This window comes from Ptychodera flava, chromosome 10 (genome assembly GCF_041260155.1).
Source record: "Ptychodera flava strain L36383 chromosome 10, AS_Pfla_20210202, whole genome shotgun sequence".
Taxonomy (NCBI): domain Eukaryota; kingdom Metazoa; phylum Hemichordata; class Enteropneusta; family Ptychoderidae; genus Ptychodera; species Ptychodera flava.
The window spans coordinates 39065162-39084848 of NC_091937.1; the positions used below are offsets into that span (position 1 = coordinate 39065162).

General features: G+C 36.5%; 1 protein-coding gene across 1 annotated transcript; it reads left to right on the top strand.

The window, feature by feature from the left end:
- Window positions 1–743: 743 nt before the first annotated feature.
- LOC139142731 (uncharacterized) lies at window positions 744–13777 on the top strand. Its single transcript, XM_070712836.1, has 12 exons — window positions 744–1020; window positions 2227–2291; window positions 2881–2994; window positions 4081–4245; window positions 5264–5380; window positions 6175–6298; window positions 6683–6775; window positions 8177–8400; window positions 10489–10599; window positions 11299–11355; window positions 11556–11663; window positions 11939–13777. Exons 4-11 carry the CDS (start codon window positions 4185–4187, stop codon window positions 11654–11656), a joined length of 888 nt encoding a protein of 295 aa, XP_070568937.1. The 5' UTR covers window positions 744–1020; window positions 2227–2291; window positions 2881–2994; window positions 4081–4184; the 3' UTR covers window positions 11657–11663; window positions 11939–13777.
- The last annotated feature ends 5910 nt before the right edge of the window (window positions 13778–19687 follow it).

Here is a 19687-nt window from a genome sequence, read left to right on the forward strand (position 1 = left end):
ATCCCCAGGTTGAGTTAACAATGCCTATTTGAAAGTTTGTCTGTGATGCTGGTGAAACTCGTGGTTTTTTGGTTCTTGTGTGATTTCAATGAAGATAAACATTCGCTTTGATAGTTCTATCATGAAAACACTTGTCACCTAAATTAGCCCTCTGTGTGGGTCATGATTTCCTTTTTGTTATGACGGGCTGAGTAATGGCTTGAACTAACTATAGGGAAGCAGAAACATAGTAAATTTATGAAATATTTTAATAGAAAAATAAATCTCTAAGAATTAAATAAAGGATAAAGCAGCTGTACAATCCATTGAAACCTACATCACCATGTACTTGTCACCATTTCATAGGCAACGAGGATATGTTTTTAGTTAATCGTTTTTCAACTCTTTGACATTCCTCACGAGTTGGTTCAAATAGTTTTATAACATCCAGGCCTCACTGAAATTTTCATCTTTTCGCATTTAATCTTTTGCAATCTGATGTGATACGTTGATTGTATCAAAAAGTCAGATCTTACAGTAGTTGGTCCGAAAGAATTAAAGATAGATTGATTGGCAGATAGATTGATTGATTTAATTATTCATTTATTCATGTCACATTGATCGAATTATTCATTTATTCATGTCACATTGCAGTATCTCGCAATTTCAGCAATTGTACGTGATGAGGGCCTAGGGAGGCACCATCACCAATCACCGCCAAGAAATATATTCTCAACTTTTTTGGTCACTCGACACAGAGGGCGCTCTTGCAGCTTCCCTTCCAACATCACATGAGCATGACCAGAGCGGGGAGACCAATCTGAAGTCACGGTCAACCGTCCACAGAAGGAGGGGGAAAACGAGAGATTGGGTGAAAAACAGAGCAGGTTCAGTCGATCTGTCAGTTCTGCCGATGGCAAGTGAACTCGATAGAGTTGTTAAGCACATAAGTCGAATCATTTTGCCCTCTCGCTCCATTCCCTGCAGGGTGACGTCCGGTCCAAAAAGTGACCTAAATGGCTAGTGCTAGTGGTACACAGGGTGAGCATCTCAATGAATAGACTGAATAGACTATACTATTTCTTTTCAAGTGAAGTGTACCATCTTTAGTTAGTTCCCGAAACGAGTATGTTTGTTCTCAGCGTTACGGTAGTAGGGTAGCAAAGCAGATCAGTAGACAACCTAGCCCTACGAGTAGGTCAGGGGCTGGGGTTGCTGCGGTTCCGTAGCCGTACCACTCCCTCCCTCGGGAGTGTTGCACGATTTGCTGCGGATCCGTAGTCCTGCCACTCGTACTCCCTGACTGTTGCAATACAAACAGTCAAAGAGTGGCTGGGCTACGGATCTGAGGGAGTGGTCTGCACTGTGTGCTTTACCTCGATCCATGCAAAAAATTTGTAGGTGTGAAACATCAATACCAAAATGGACAGCGTTTACTTGCATGAGATTGCGAGGGTACTGGTAAAGAACAGTTTACAAACCAAATTTAGGCTGCTGTTGTCCTTTATAAATATTGTGTTAATCCATGGTACAATGATACATTTGATAATATCAAATGGGCATTTTATTAGTTCTTATACCACAAACAATTGTCATGCTGTAATTTTGAAATTGGCAAACACTGTAATTGGCAAGCAGCCACCATCAACAAAGAGCCAAAGTATTGGCTGTGAATAGGCATGCACTTTTCAAGGGATTTTGAAATTTCATTTGATCCACACTTGTGATGTGTTTAATCACTCAGACACAGAAGAGGGATATACAAACTCTATGAGAATTCTTTTGTTTTAATAGAGGTTCCGTTGTACCAAGCTTGTCAAGGAAGTAACAATATATTCTTTAAATGATTCACAGTGTTTTTGTTCAGACTGGTATGGTGGTCATCATGATGCACTTACCGGGGTTCCCCAGTCATATTTCTTCTCTGCAGTGAAAATCCGATGAAGTCAAATATGGCACTTACTGCACCCCCAGGAAAGAAGTTTGGTTGGAGTCACCTGGCTGGCCCCAACAAGTCTTCCAATATATTTTTTCTTTCATGGTAATACTTAGCATCAATACAAATAAAGATTAGGTTGATGACCTGAGTTATGTTGATCAGTGCTGACAAGTGAACAACAGTCGCAATGGGTGTTTTTACATGAATTGCAAAATTATAGAAGAAATTTATATATTTTAATAATAACCATCACAGTTGTAAATTATAACCTTTTCTAAATCAGTGGAATTTTTATCTTTTATTACCAGCTGCAAGGCGTGACTTTGGGTCATTCCATTCTTCCAATGTACAGGAACTTATAGAAACATCAGAGGTGAGTCCATTAATACGTCAAGTAAATTATTAATATGGTCTACTGCCCTCAATGCCCATAATCTTCTGTAATTACTAATGCTGGAGTATTACTCACTTGTTTCAATGGGACTAAGAACCATGCATCTAAGAAAAGACCTAGTACTTCAAGTTTTGAATTTTCACCAGAAAATGTTGCATGCTGTGTATTCTGTTGAAATTTTCAGGGTGCATGCACAATAGCTATCCTGATCATGAGCTTCCTTTTAATTTACATTTTCTAACCTCTAGCTAGGGTGTACTTCAATGTATTTATATTTGTTTGATTGCAACTCACAGTCACAAATCATCATGAGTGTAGAAGTAATGAATATACTTCAATAATCAGGGCAGTATTACTATTTGTTCCAGTGGAAATATATCTCGATCTATACCTTGTCTGTCTGTGTATCTTGTTTCATTATTGGACAATACAATATATAGAGAGGGAGACAGTGAGGCTGACAGACAGAAAGACAGACAGACAGAGGAAGAAGTATGTCCTAGTTCAGTTTAATTATGAAACATGACATCATTCATGTAAATTAACATTGACCATCATTCAATTTCAGGAAGATTACAAACCGCCACACATTCCAATCAGTCTGCCAACATTTGACAACTATGCCGCTGGTGAGGTGATTGAGTTTGGCAAAGCTGTCAGAGCTAAGCACTTTCTATTGGAGGTAATATGGCCTTGTCTCTCTTGTTGAAACATTTCTTACAATTTTGAAGACTTTTACTGTTTTTAACTCAGAAGAATTTCTAAACACTCAGCTTCGCCAAAAAGTTCCAAGAATATTCCAGAAATTGTCATGGTGTCATTTTATCAATGATTGTTGCCATAAGATAAATACAGATAAAAAATCCAAGAGTATCATTACTGATGATCAGTCTTTTTTAAAGCAGTTTGAATTTGTCAAATATTTCTGTTGCACTCTAGACATTTTGAAAACCATAGGTGTAATTGTGATATCGTGAAAGTAAACATCCATAATAAGACTATATTGATGTCATGGCAAGTACGTAGATGACATAGATGATATAAGTATATCATACAAATCTTGTGCAGGTCCTTATAGCTTGGTGTGCAAGTTTGACAACATACTTTTAACTGAATTTAATCTGGCAAACTGTACGTACATGTAGCACCTCAAACTTTGAATTTGACTCCACAAGCATTAAACTTGTCAAAAAATGAGTCCGCATAGTTGCAAGACCAAATACCAAATACCGGTAGTATTTGAATGATTTAGTCCTTGAAGATCTCCCCAAGGTGCATAAAGGAATGAATTATCATCAAATTACTCCAGGCATGTCAATTTCTTGTGGCTGCCATGCAGTCATGGTTCTTTGTTGGAATTGATGACCTTTGACCTGTGTTTACATTTGTGATACCCTAGCAATCTTGCCTACAAATTTAAGATAAATGCCTTACTAATATAATGTCTGAATGTGTTCTGCTTGCCTGAGAAATTCTTTACTTGCCAAGTGACATCATGGTCCTCTATGAATTTTTACATGTATAGGATATTAACATCTTACACAATATAAAAAAATCCTCAGTGCAGAGTTTGAAAGCTAGGCAGAAAACATGTGATTTTGCCAGATAGCATTATTCTCTTATAACTTAGCTGTTCTAACAATTAATGGAAAGCAGATTAAGATTATGACCATTGAAGGATTAAGTGCATGCATGATTGCCATATCATTGACATCCTTAGTTTTGTCATCTCTTTTATCACTTTCCTGTAATTCTTCTTTCATGTCAGGATTTACTTATCTCAATCATGGTGCATTTGGTGGTGCCCTCAAAGAAGCCATAGAAGCCAAACATAAATGGGAATATTACATTGAAAGGCAGTCTGTGAGATATATGGACAGAGAAAACCTTCCACTCCTGGTACATGTGACACGGAGGCTGTCAAAATTTGTAGGCGAGTCTTGTGTTAATTTACTAGTAAACAAGTCACATGTGTAGATGCAGTAGCCTGATCATGGTGTATTTACGTGCTGTCAACCAAGCTGTTTGTGGAAAAAGGTGTTTGAGCAAAGTTTTCAGCAGGCGGGCAAATTTGAACGTAATCAGCTGGCAGGGAGAAAATATCGATATCTATACTGTGGGTAGGGAAGAAATTTCATTTTTTTCAGTGGGCTGGGAGAAAATCTTTGACGGTGCATGGGCACCGGAAAATACTTAGAGGGAGGGGAAAACTGTGGCTGATAGAACTTAAGGGGAGATTAAGCATCTAACTTAGAGGGAGCAATGTTCAAAGGTATGCTGCTATCTTCTCACAAGTTTTGCATTGATCTGGGTTGCCTAGTTGGCATGTAGTGGGCAATCGGGAATTTCAGTAGTGGGAGAAGGCAGTGGGGAGCTTGAATTGTTTTGGGGAGCGGGCAGACCATAGATACATGGAGGGCAGTGGGCATCAAAATTCAGTGTGAAGACATATTTTCCTTGTATGCCAGTGGGAGGGCATGTACAAATAGCTCTACTTTCCCCTCCAAATTTTAGGTCGAGTTCAAAATAAGTAAAATTGGTATATCAGCCATCAAACATGTTTTGTGATGATTTTGCAAAATTGAAGAAATTTTCCAGTTGGCAGCACCTGTGTATTGCTGCCCATGTACAAACTGTTCTATCATTCAAATCATTTCTAAAGTTGTTTAGTCTATCAAGGAATTTCTTTAAATTTCCTTGAGTCAGCAATATAACTGGCTCAGATGATGTCCATAGTGTACATGTATGTATCATTTTTCACCTGTGTACATCATCTTAGTGACCTTTGAACTATATTCAGAGCTAAATCCCTGCCAGATGTAAAAGGTCATCAGGCGTCTGAATTGAGGTCAATCATGTTCTTCATGATACGATCATTTTCTTTTTATGCAAATTGAAATCACTTTTAAGTAAAACCGTTTTGTTATTATGCAACTTTTCTCTTCCCATAGGATGTGACAGAACAGATCTGGTCCTGGTACAGAATGTGTCAAGTGGTATGAGCACTGTGGTAAAAAGTCTAAAATTCAAACCTGGTGACATCATTTACTGTTTGAACATCACTTATGGTATGTGTATAACGATTATGTCATTGGACTTTGTAGAGGCAAAGTTACTGGCTGATAATTTTCTCCATTTTTCTGTACAGCGTCTTAATACACACGCAGAACTGTCAGCAAAAGACGGTGTCAGCCACAAATAAAACTGATGAAACAGGCAATAACACAAGTCTTTGATGTCAATGAGAAATATATTTTACAAAGTTAATTTATGGTTCTTCCTGCACAGTGAAAGCCCTTTACAGTGAGGTTACATGACTTGTATCATGTAATACATTGGCATTATGAAATTCATGCATTAGTTTTGAGAAGGTATCTCATCTTTGTTTGAAAAAAAATGAAATATGCCTTACAACAGTGTCCTCATCTCTATGTATGGCGATTTTCAAAATCATTTCAAAAATTCAGAAAACTGCCACATTTGAATTTTTTTCACACTGTCTAAAAAAGATTGTTGAAATGTAAAATTGCTTCATCTAATGGAAAAATGTTATACCTGTGAATTTGGTAGGTGTGCTGGAAAAAAGTAATGTCAATGTGAAACATGCAAAAATGTTAAAAAGTCATTCCAAGTCATTTTTTAGGGAGGAAGATCCGAGTCCATTGGCTTTTATCATTGATGCAACGGGTATTCATAAAATCATGCATCAGTTCATTGTAATTAACTCAGCAATGCTTATATCTTGATCAAAGTGAATCACGAGTATTTGATCCAGTAATTTACAATTTAAACTGCCAAAGGCTTTTTAACATTTTTGTCAAATACAGTGGATAAGTATAATTTGTTTGAACTTATTTCCAAGGTGCTGTGAAAAAACTCTTGAAGTTTGTGGCTGAAGAGACTGGAGCTGTTATCCAAGAGGAGACGATTACATTCCCACTGGCTGGAAAAGATGACATCATCAACATTGTCAAGGAAACTTTAAAGTATACTAAATTTCTCCTTAAGTTTTTTCATTTTTTGGATAAATATTTTGGTCATAACATTCCCACTGACTAGACTTGTGTACTAGTGTGCGTGCATTCTGAATACTAGCAAAATGAGCAGTGAAGCAAATCAGATGCAAGAGAATGTCAACTAAGGACTTTCTTGAGACACATCAAGTAGCTATGATCAGTCTTTTCAGTATTTCTCCATTAGCCGTAATATTTAAGGCGCATATTAATTTCATGTGTTTTCCTCTTTGTACAAGGATTTCTTACTTTACAAGTGAAATCAAGTCAAATGCCTGGTGTTCATTTTGTAATCATTATTGATAATTAAAGTTTTTATAATTGTGTATTTCAACATTTGTCACGTGGCACTTTCAGAGTTGGAACCAAACTGGCTGTGTTCGATCACATTCCTAGTAACACCCCTTTCATCCTGCCAATCAAAGAATTGATTGACATCTGCCATGACAGGTAATTAAATCAACACTTAATTGATTTTTTGTCATTGTCACTCTAAGTTGAACAATATGATATAGCTCTTTTGGAGTAAAAAAAAAACACCTTACAGTTGCTGTGCTTAGGATTACCAACTTTCTGGCCTGGTACCTGCATAGACTTCAGTGCTGAGTTTAACTTTTACTCACGCTGTAACCCACTTCACCTTTCTCTACAGTCTCAGTTAATATTATATATTATAGCCCAAACATGGGACTACGTGCCCGACGTAAGGAGGGCCAATTGTCTCCTGCCCCGAGGGTACATAGTCCCTTGTTTGGGCTATAATGTTTTTATTACATGCCTCTCTTACGCAGTTTCACTCAAAATATTTAGGTTTATTGACAAAATAATAATCAAATGCTTTATTTCCATCTTAGGTGAAAATCTGTTAAAAATGGAACAATTTTCATAATCAAATGGCGCATTGACATATTTAAACTACTGTTATGCGTTTATCAATTATTTTATGCAACCATATTTCTATGCAAAACATAAATTTTAAAATTTTGCATCAAAAATTTAGCAAGTTGAAAATAGTTCCGGAGTTCCAGTTCACTTTCAGTCAAGTGATGTCTATGCGGCCCGCGACGTCATCAATGAGTTACCATTGAATCCTATGGAGCGTGCGACGTTCGATATACGAGGCATGTAATAAAAAAATTCATACCTGTATCATACTGTGCTTAACATTTGAAATGTATTCGTATATGTATCGGGACATAAATAAGGCTGGCATTGCCCAAGGACATTTGCATAGTTTACAAGAATCTGTCATGATTTTAGCATGAGTTGTATTCTTGTTCATATAGAAAATCACATGGTACATTTGAGGTGAGACTAGGTATTGTGCTTGATATTAATGAAAACCTGTTTTCAATCACAATTACAATATATCTTTTCACTTTTTACGTACAAACCACATATTAACAGGGATAGGGCTATGTGTAATTTTGTACCTCACAAAGTTTTATCATTACAAAATTTTTGTTTTTGTTAGAGAAGATTAACTTTTGAAAAGATTGTTTAGGAAAACTAATTTGATTGAAATCATAACCTGGAATACCAATCTGAAAGTAATATTCCTAAAAGTGTGTTTGTCACATTGTTTGAAAGAAAAGGTGTTGTTTCATTTGCTGCTGTTGAAATTTTTTAAATTTCTACAGTGATTCATTTGTCCAGACATGAATGAGGAAAAAATGCTGAAAATGCAAAACCATATGTTCTGATATGCAACACTTCAATTTTACAAACTCAAGACTATACATGAATTTTAGTCATTTTATTGAGCAAAAACAATTTGAGTATTTCAAGATGTATTTTCATACAAATTTATTCAATTTGACTTTGTTCTAAGTTTGTTGTTCTATATTTCAGAGAAGTGCCTATATTGATAGATGGTGCCCATGGCCCAGGTGCCTTGACTCTCAACTTACATGATCTAAATCCAGATTTTTACATTGGCAATTGTCATAAATGGATGTGTAGTCCTAAGGGTTGTGGCTTCATGTTTGTGAACAAGAAGTTTCATAGTACTGTGCGACCGTTAGTTATCTCCCATGGCTTTGGAAGTGGATTCAGTGCTGAATATATGTGGTCAGGTAGGTGTCACCTCCATGTGTTGTTAAAGACAAAAAAAATCTACAAAAATTGCAGACAAAAGTAGCGCTTGACGCAGCCCCAAGTTATCTTTTGTAAATTCATTATCTTATCTCCCTGGTAGCTTTGTTCATTTCACAAAATCACTTTGGAACATAAGCACCAAGTGCATTTAAAGACAGAAGGAATTAAACCACTCTTATTTTTGATCATGCTGTTGGTAGTAGCATAAATGTGTACTATTTTTGCCCTTTTGCCACCAATTGTCGTGATAAGATAACATTCAGTCACTTTAAAGTAAACAGTTCATAGAAGGATATATTTAGAAATTGCCCAAGGTATCTGTGACCTAACCTGTTCGAGGTCACACTATATACATAAGGTCAGTGCAGACTATCCAAATAACCCAAAGTGTATGTAGTGAGTGTCTGGCTGTTGGCTAATGCTGCCTCTTTACTATACTCAAGAAGCAGTGTATACAACTACTGAGCCCTCCAATCCTAGTATCCAAGCAATTTCTCTGAATATGTCAGAAATTCTTGGCTTCTACAGGCACAAAGTTGCATTTTTTTCTGGTGTGGAAAACTTTAAAATGAAGTATAAACTCAAACTACTGGTATTGATCAAGTTTGATGTGATGGTCAATGAATTACTCTACTCTATACCACCTTGCCATTCAAAAAAGAGCAGCCATAAGCTAATGTAGGTTAGTATACGCTTCACAAGTGAAAACTTGACCATTTGCTCAAACTTTCCTCTACTAAACTTTCAGCCATACTCTTACCAAATCAAAAATAGAAATTAGGGGTCAATTTGCAAAGTTTGGGACCAGAAAAACTCTGGCAAAGTACCTAAGATTTATCAATATTCAAAATTCAAAGTGGCTGCCATTACTGTGTTAACTCAATAGGGGAAAAAATAAAATTTAGAAAAACTAAGACAGTGAAAATTTTCTGACTCCAAGAGCTTTAGCATGAGCGCTCACAAGTGGTAGATCAGAAAAAAATTGTAGTAAATTTTCGCGCCTAAATGTCTGTCTCCAAGGTGCATTTACCTTAAGCTTCGAAGACAAGAAATTGACCTTTCTTAAGCTAACAATTCTCTTGTGGTTAATAAGCTCAGAACCCCGTAAATTATATGTTTTTCAGAAAGCCTAGATGTAGGGGAACATTTTGGTTACCATTGTGTCACCATTGTTTACATAACTATCACATGACAGGTAATTTGCAAAACCTTCAAAAATCAGTTTTCCCTACGTTTTGTTTCAATGCTTTTAGATATGTGGCTGAAATTTGTGTGAGTGCAAGCTGTCCTAAGGATCTTCCAACATATGTCTCAGAATTTTTTTCAAACCTTCTAAAACAATTTTTTGCCAGAAAAACTTCCAGAGTGGGGAATTCTCTCCTTCTACCTCCATGGTGAAGTTAACCCTAGTTGATTTCTTTAAAATTGTGCTCCAAAAGACTAGGCAAGATATAAAAAATCTGAGACACATTTGGAAGAGCGTTGTAACAGCTTGCATTCAAGCAAGTTTGAGTCAGATATTTTGAAGTATTGAGACAAAACTAGGGGAAAACCGATTTTTGAAAGGTTATGCAAATTACCTGTCACGTGATAGTTATGTAAACAATGGTGACACTGTTGTTACCAAAATGTTTCCCTATATCTAGGCTTTCAGAAAATGTATAATTTACGGGGGTTCTGAGCTTATTAACCACCAGAGATTTGTTAGATTAAAAAGTCAATTTCTTGTCTTGGAACTTTAATTTATCTTTTCTTGCAGTATAGCAGCTAGAGGATATGTTTAATCACCAATCAGCATGTGTTAAACTTCTGTCGGTTGTAAGTGGCCTTTCAATAAATCAAAAAAAATGAAAACAATGCCAAAGGTCAGAGTTGCCATTAAAAACCATATCAGGCAGACATTCATATCAATCAAGTCATGCAACTATACTCAACCAGAATCAACTGACATCTCATATAACCATATTGTGTGATAGTGGTGTCAACATTGTCAATCTGGTGTAGAATTATGATTAATTACCACTCTGACCTCTGACCTCTATCATGTCAACTTTTATTGGAATTAGGGTTACAGGACTACACATCATTCCTATCATTGCATACAGTTCTTGATTTCTGGAATGCAGTGGGACCAGAGAAAATACAACAGTACATTCATGATTTAGCAAAGCAAGCTGGTATGGATGACATCTTTATCATGATCATTGTTAAAATGTGAGTTACCCATACATTGTGGATAAATGCCACACAAATTATCAAAATTTTGGTGGTGTGAGCAATATCAAATTGACAACCAAAAAGATTCATGAAGATGTATTATATATTGCTGGGTATATTGATTATATGTGATGTCATGACAACCACTACCATATGAAAGTCACTCTAATTGTTCCTTTTGATAAGTGGCTTTGTTCTGTTTGAATCTGTTTTGCTTCCTTGTTTCAGTGGTTTCAATTTTTGTTATGTAAGCTGAAATCCATTATTTTGTGAGATTGTGAATCAGTGTTTTATGATGTAAATCATACTCATTATTTGTTATCTTTACTATCTCTGTACAATCTCCCAACGCCACTACATCCTTCATAAAGCAGGAAGATGGCAATGAGTTTGGAAGTAGGTAGCACCTAGAAGCCATAGTGAATTGTAAAACAACATACTAGTTCCTCTCTCTTATCAATTTGCAGATAAGAACATCGAATGGGAAGCTTACAAACACATATCAAATTTTATATTCAATTCCTTCCGGTATCTGTAGTAATAAGTGAATTTTGCACAACCATACTTTCCCTGCGTAACAATTTCCTAAATAATTACAGGCTGTACTTTTGGACAATTGTAAAGATGTGAAGCTTATGTTCTGATTTATGTTCCTACAGCTAGGCTCCTTGTGAAAAATTGGAACACACAACTACTTGCACCTGAAAATATGTTTGGTAAGTAAAATGCAAAAAAGGCTATAAATGATATTATGTAAGAATGTAGATATATATGCATGCTCTTATTGTTTTTTGTCATTTGTATATAAAGCATATACAGAAGTGACTAACTTTTTAATGAATCATTTTCAGAGTGCAGTATCTGGCTCATTCTTTTCCCAACACCATATGTCATTGTTTATATTGTTACCGCCCAGGTTCAATGGTGTTGGTCCAACTACCTGCCGCTCTGCAAAGAGGTAATTGTAGTGATTACAATTGGCGGAAACTATTCAAAATCAGCTCTTCAACCAGTTGACATTGAGGTAAGATAGACCTGTTGCAGAAACTTTAACAGAGCAAAACAATTTTGAAGTAACTTCATGCAAGTTATGATCGTGCAATGACTTCTCATGTGGCTAGCACTCAGTCTTCAATTGGACAGTGTATCCAAAATTTTATGTGGCAGAGTTCCAGAATTTTCAATTCAGGATGGTTTAAAATAAGAACCACCAGTCTCCTTAACTTGCACAACGTTTTGGTAACTTTTTGATTGCTCCCAAATTACATGTAAGACCAACTTTTTGTTCTATTATGACAGGTTCCTGTCAAATCTGTTCAAGGATGTCTTTACGTGAGGATATCAGCACACATCTACAATGAGATCCAAGATTATCAACAACTCAGCGATGCAATCCTCAAGCTATCCTCAGGCTAATAAAAAATAATCAGGAAAATTAGAATTTAAGTTGCCATTGTACATTTTAGTCATTTACAGAAGCATAATAACTTCTACTTTAAAGTGTCTATGCAGGTCCTTGCTAGTCACAGCATAAAATAACTTTCTATGGACTTCTGTGTTTGTTATTTTTCTTGCATATGGAAATGCTTTTATGTGATAAACATTTTCTGCCACCTTTAGAGACTACCTCAAGCTCCTTGATTTAATTTGCTCCTCTGGAGCTTTTCTGTTAGCCATATACTCCATGAGGTCACATTGCAATGCCAGAACAAACAAACAGACAAAGGCAGCCGCACTGAGTACAAGCTAGTAACCTAGTAGGTTTGAATAATTTCTAGTGTAGAGATCACATTGTGGAATACTGTGTAAATATCAACACTTTCTAACTGTGAGAACATACACAACTTCCCATCAATCATGCCTTTCTATGTGGATATTGAATGAATTGAAACATATCTGATCATCAGGTTATGAAATGATTTTAAAGTTTTAAAACCAGACATCTGTGTAGAAGCTTTCAGGAATTCTATTAAACTTCTATATCATAGAGATCATTGCTAATTGCATGAGTCTTTTACATCTACTTCTCAATATACAGTAATTCTAGTCTATATATAAAAAAGAAACTGTTTAAATCAATGCAACAACAAAATCTTACAGTCATTGTAGGCAGCAAAGTATCTTTTTAGGCATTTTCGGAGACGTGTTTTACGTAATTATGATTATTTTTAAGCTATCTATCACATTGTTGTTATATTCAGGAGCCACCAAAAGCTGATTTTAAGAAATTGTATATAGAGATGTTTTGCATGGTTTTATACTATTTTAACATGTTTTGAAGAAAGTTGAAAATCAGGGAAGCAAAAGCTACTCCAACTACAGCGGGCTTACTACAATATGAAAATGTTACTGTCCTACCCATTAGCTTTCCCTCTCTCTTTGTTAGCCCTCTCCCTGTGAGAAAAGTTCCCCTCTTCCCTTTCCCTCAAAGCAAAGCTTCCTACTACCTATTTGCTGTGACAAGGTCTTGCCCTCCCCATCAGCAAGACTCAATCCCACTCCAAAACAACTGAATTCAAGTGCTTGATGAAATGTGACTCATATGCATGTGTGATAAAAAGCGTAGACGGTGAAAAAAAATGTACCGTTTTTAAGCAAACAACGCCATTTTTATTTTTCCCAGAAACTGGATATTTATTGTGAAAAGTATTGTCAAATTGATTACTGAGATATGAGGTTTACAGCTTACCATGAAACCAATGTATACGGATGCATGTTTATCATGAAGCCCATTGCTCATGCATGCATGTCAGTGTCACTGCCCTCCCTCCCCCTTAACAAATGTGTTTACACATTGGGTGGGCTTCAGTAATTTTTCATGATGAGATCACCATCAATAATTATTAACCATGTTCTAGAAATGCAGGTGTTATAGGTCAAAGTTTGTGGCTTTTTCCAAGTTTTACTGACAGTCGGTCAAGGTACAATTGAGTCACTTTAAACAACCATGTCTATGTTTCACCATTCAAGTTTTAATTAGTGGGACTATTAAACATTTTGATGAACAAGTCCCAGTTAGGTCAGCATTTTTATTCTTTAATCACTATCTGTTCAATCAATGCAGATCAAAAATTTCAATTACCACTAGCTAATGTACAAAAAGGAGAGATAATTAAATGAAGTCAGTATAAAACCGAACTTAGTCATGGCATTTTGCATATAACACAGTAAGTTATGTTATAAGTAATGACATATTTCTTTGCTTGAGATAATTTTTATTAGATTCAAATGTGATGAAAACAGGTGGTTTTTATAGTTTCCGTTAACACTCATCTGGTAATTGATTTTGTTCAAGCTTTTGATGGCAATGTTGTGAAAATTTGTCTCCATTAAATAGGCAAACCTTGACAGGTCAGCATTCAAGGGATCATCACAAATGTTAGGGCTCAGATAGCAACAGACATTTCAGAAAATGATTTTGCAAAATTATAGGCCTTCTGATATTGTACAACACATATCTGAAGTAAAACTGTGCCGCCATTACAGGGCCTCTGTGTCTTGTCTGTGGCAGGTATGACATCATCAGTCAGCAGTGGGACCCCTGATATTAGCCTTTACCAGAGTGGCCTGATAATGCTCCAAGAGGATAAATGATGCTTACACATACAAACCTCAATGCCTAACTGACCTTCAGATGCCGGAAACATATATGGATGCCTAGCATTAGGTTTAGCTAGAACAGCATCCTAGCTGAAGGCGTGATAAAGCAATTAGATGGAAGAGGGGATCAAACATTGACCATTCTACTGACTCAAGGAAGCTGTAATATTATGGATACATCTGATTTGCATACTGTTACTGAAATTTAGGCTTTTCATCTTCACCTGCAGTGAAATTATTAGCCAGAGTGAACTTTAGAGATAAACTGGGTACTTTATTCAAACTTGACACTCAGACCCGCCCGAGGTGAATATAACTGTCGGCTTGCCAGTGGTTATAAAAATACATTGGTACCCTATCATCACTGATTTTATGAGATGATTTGTAAGGCTAACATACAAAATGTCAACAGCATGTTGGAAGGGTACTCAATCTCATTTATTTTTCTGCTGTGGTGGTATTGCAATGTATACGCCTCATTAGGTCCTCAAGAGTAGAGACTATAGTGCTAAAGCAATCATCACAATTTACTGTCCAGAGACTTCTCAAGTTACTTGAAATTGCTCAATGTTTACATGAAATTTTGAATGATACTTTGCAGTGTTTTGCCCAGGAATTGTAAAGGTGGGACACAGTGTCCCATGATTGTTAAAATAGGGGGACACTGAGTTACAATAGGGGGACAGTGTGTGAGCGAAGCATGCAAAGCAAAGTCACCAAGGCAGAAAGGTATTGTAAACATGTATGGCTGTTGTTTTCCATCGAAAATTTGATATCATGAATACATACATTCATAGTAAAATTAAGATTGCTGGATGTCTCCTATAATGGTTTGTGACAAAGTCATTTTAACTGGTTGTATTTACAGTTTTGAATTGTAAAACAAGACATCATCATGATAAAATCAATTTCATTCGCATTTTTCTTGTATAGGGATTCTTGCCAGTTACTGCATTACATGTGTTTAACAGAAATAAAGAAGGTGCACGTGCTTCATTACACTTATGACTCCAGAACTAGAAGTGGTTGAAGACAATAGTTTGATGCACATTGTAACCTGGGTTTTTTCATTACTGCTATAAAGTTCTCTTCTTTTCTATAATTGCTCCAATGACTGACAATTTTCTCTGAAAATTGCAAAAAATATAGTTTGAAAACACAAATATCTGAGAGAACTCCTTGATCCTCATGATAGCAATAGCACATTGCCATAGAGCTGTTTTGACAAGCTAGGTGGTTCTTGTTTTAAGATCAGCTACAATCGAGCTAGGGGGTCTTGACTATATAAGGAATTCAGCATGGTGACCTCGATCTCTCTGGCTTGCACACGATCAGAGAGTTGTATGAGATTCCTTCTTGGTAAATTTAAGGCAAATTACTACTTTGAAAGTCAGGGATATAGTGTTTAAACAAAATTGTGGGGTTGATGATATTTTTAGGTGAAGTCATGAGCTTCCAGTACACCAAAATACACGTACAGTCAATTCCGTTTGATGCCTGGTGTACCCGGGCTAGTATACTGTAGCCTATATAGTGACTGAAAATTTGATTCTCCGTACTTCACTGTACAAGCATATATTTACAAGTAAACGTTTCATGCAAAGTTGGTGGTCAATAAAATTTGCTTTGTGAAAAGTTTGTTGTTCTTTTTACAAGCCTTCCGCTTCCGAAATCATTGTCTGGTTATCGGGATCGTATGAGTTTGTCCCCAAGGCTGCATTGCCCAGTGGACGCACATCGCCTCGATCATACCATGAATCGTAGACTGTAACAGAATAACTGATTTTCCAATAGTGTTTACATTGTGACGAAAAAAATAGACTAAATTTGAAATGTTTCATTGTCTCAATAGAGAAGCAATAACTGTATGGGCTATCAAGTATGTAATTTGGTAGCTAAAAAAGTAGTCTCTCTGTGGACGCTGGACTTACAATTCTAGCCCTGATTTTAGTGCGTCCCTGTGACCCATGTCCGGTATTTTTGCGGGACATTGTCGCTAATTTTGCGTCAAAAGACGCAAGAACGCACTCTGGGCAAAACACTGCTTTGATCAAAAAAGAGCAAACCTTATGTTTTATTTCGATTGTATATTCTCCCTCAGAGATTAATTGCTTTGAAAACAGTATCTTAACACATAGACCACAATTTAAAGATAGGTGTATGCGAGCCCCGGTGAGAAATTAAAGTGCCTGCAGCTGCCAACTATTCTTGGCCAAACTGAAAGTTACAAATAACAGTTTGCAATGTCAAGTAAACTTAAAACTTTCTGTAGTAATTACAACTAGTATGTCGCGCGAAAAATTGTGAGATTGCAGGCAATTATTTTTAGTACTCGTGACATACAGAAGCCACTTTGCCTGAACAGCCACATTTGACATTTGTGTTCAGTTAATTTCTTTGGGGAAGTAATCATAATCTCAGGGCAGCCCCCATTTGCAACCTCTGGTAAGTGCTTCAATTGATGTATTTTGTAGGTGTATTAAATGAACCCACTATTTTTAAGTAGTGTTTTATTTAGAGTAAACGCGATAACGAGCCTACATCATCATGGCATCGTAGTGTATAGTCGTAATATAAAGCTAAACATGCTGTCAGCCGTACACATATAAAAACTTTATCACGAAAGTCGTACTATATTTTTCACATGCACCACCATTAAATGTGTAAAAGTTACATTCGGGGTGTGCTATTTTCGACTATATCACTGGCTATTTTTATCAACTATGCATATGTCTTTATTTTCTGATTGCCGGCTATTAGAATAAAATGATTCGGGTAAAATCCAATGCTTCCGTATTGCAAATACATTTGTGCCATGTTTCACAACATAATTTGCTTTTCAAAAATACTTGGCGACGCTTTTCCAAAATCGTATAGCATAAGCTTATTCTGTTTGTAATTTTGTCGTTATTGTTTCATCAGACGCAGTTCCGAAGTTAGTCTCTATAAATAACAGAGGTTAGGCTACAACTAAAAACATCAATCTCGAACCCGCCCGTGATTCTTTTGTGTGTGTGTGTGTTTGTTTTGCTTGGGAAAACTCCGTTCATTTGTTTTATGTCAAACAACTTATGTGATGGTTTCAAGCTGTCTCCGGGCTACATTTCTTGCGAAAGGATCTGTGATTGGCCCCCTCCCCTTGAATACTTCCTACAGATTACCCCTCGGGCCGGGCCTGAGTCACCCCCAAAACGGACTGTGTCCCTCGGCCGAATACTGTGTATAATGTATTACTGTGATTTCTCCTACTGACAAACATGGTTAAGGCATGAAACAACCACGCAATAATGAGAAAGGCACTGTAAGGACATTTCTCACAAAGACCCTAAACGTTCGTCAGGCTCTTAGGATTATGTTGCATAGTTACATTGCTTATGCAGTACTGGAGGCGTGACAAAATGATTTAACATCAAACGTGAACTGGCATCTTACTAACTTGTGCAAATGCTTGTTTTATTTATATGCTTCAAATTGCAATTAATACGATTGGAACTAATTTGGGATAATTGGATCTTCATATTTTGCAAATTTCTCAAAAGTGTTAGTTGCCACATAGCTGAGTGTTGCAATGTTACAAATTAAGCATAAAAGAAAAACAGATAAGCTTACATTTGCAGGTTAAAACGACCTTACTTCACCGTCCAATTATCCCATATTAGTTCTAATCGTTTTAAATGAACAAGCCTGTACGCAGTTTCATGCTTTTAATTTTTAAATGGAGCGAATCGACAGATAGAGTAAACTGCTTTCAGTTTGTGTTTGTTCATTTGCCAAGGGTGAATAGTTGCACTTATCACCAGGTAGCATGGTGTACTTTTACGACACTGCTGTTATCAACATTTAATCAATATAATGCGAAGCCTGAAACATACATGAAAGTATATCGACAGCGTGTTCAATCGCTAAGAGGAAATAATATTTCTAGCTCAGCACCCCTCTCAGACTGCTTGTCCGTGGAAAATTCCTATTTTATGGTACCTGGAACAAGCTTGTTGTCACCGTGCCAACATCTGACTGTCACTGTATTCACCGTATCAGCTCATATAAGCATACGTCATCATACAACACTTGGAACCTACTCTTTCTTAAGCAAATTTCGACATACTGTCCGAAACGGTGACATGAGAAGTTGGAGACCCTTGTCACGAATGGAATCAACAACGAAACAACATCTGAGCACGGTCACTCTAAGTGATCTGAGTGACGTTTAATAATTAAAAGGTTGTGTCAAACTTCGAAATAGCCGGTCACTTTAATCGGTAAGGTTATGTATTAATTGCTTCAAGTTCTCAACTTTTACAGACAGAAAAAAATGTCTACATTATAGAGAGACGTATCATGCACAGTTTCTATTTACAGAGTCATAATAAGTAGTTAACATCTGAACAACTCATTGCGTTGTTAAAGATCTGAATAATCAGAGGGAAGAATTCGGTGTCTTCGAGGAATCTAAAGTCTTGCGACTATTTTCTGTATAATTTGTCGCCGCCCATATCCTATACTGTTACTGGTTTACGTTTACCATAATTCATTGACAATAAACAACAAATTCGGATTTCTACGAATGCACAATGGTATTTCTTAAGATAAGGGTGAAAATTAAGACGATGAGACCAACATTTTATTTAGTACATTTTTTAGTACTTTTTAAAATTGGAGAAACGAGAATTTACCATGTTCTATCTGGATGAAGCATTTCAACTGCTAATCTAAAACAATGTCATTTGTTACTCAATTCGAGGGTGATAAGTCATGTAAGTACTCAAGACACAGCTGGTTTATGTATCTTGCTAGTATTGTATTTGTCGCTAAATGTTTTTATCACCATTGGTATTTTATGAACTTGTCTTGGATTATAGAGAATAGGTCAGTACTTTCCGCGTCCACTGATATTTATAGGGGACGTCCGAGAACTGCACAATAACTCTTTCATCCAGAACTCTAGTTGCGTTATATGATTTATGAATGATATTGTCGATAGCAAAAAGACAACATCGCATTATATTACATCTGAAAACTACTCACTTTGGTGACGATAACGAAGTTACATGTCGAGCAATCAACAAGTGGTTGTGCGTCATGTTACACAAACCTTGGTGTTGGTTTGTAGGTCGTTGTGAACAGTTGTATTCAGGTTGGTTAAAATGAGGACGATATATTACGCTGTTTGTGCTCTTACGCTGTGTTTCATCAACAAGTGAAAAACTTCGTAAACATTATATTTGTGCATGTGACTGCTGCCATACATTCGGCATCACCTGGTAGTTTGCTCTGACTTCAGCAGACAAGAAATAATAATGTCTGATCGCTCACAGTAAATGGTGCTCAGTTAATGTTTGACGAGACCAGATTTTTGAAAACGATAGCCATATTTAAAGATTGTTGGCCGGGGTTTTACGTTGCTAGTTGGGGGTCGATCAAAGTGGTTCGAGAGAATATTGACCAATA

What these genes read in the sequence shown, in the direction of transcription:
- LOC139142731 (XM_070712836.1), top strand. Translation starts at nt 4,185, where the DNA reads ATGGACAGAGAAAACCTTCCACTCCTGGTACATGTGACACGGAGGCTG. An exon ending in TGCTGAATATATGTGGTCAG is followed by an intron (nt 8,401 to 10,488) that starts GTAGGTGTCACC and finishes TATTGGAATTAG; the next exon opens with GGTTACAGGACTACACATCA. An exon ending in TGATTTAGCAAAGCAAGCTG is followed by an intron (nt 10,600 to 11,298) that starts GTATGGATGACA and finishes ATGTTCCTACAG; the next exon opens with CTAGGCTCCTTGTGAAAAAT.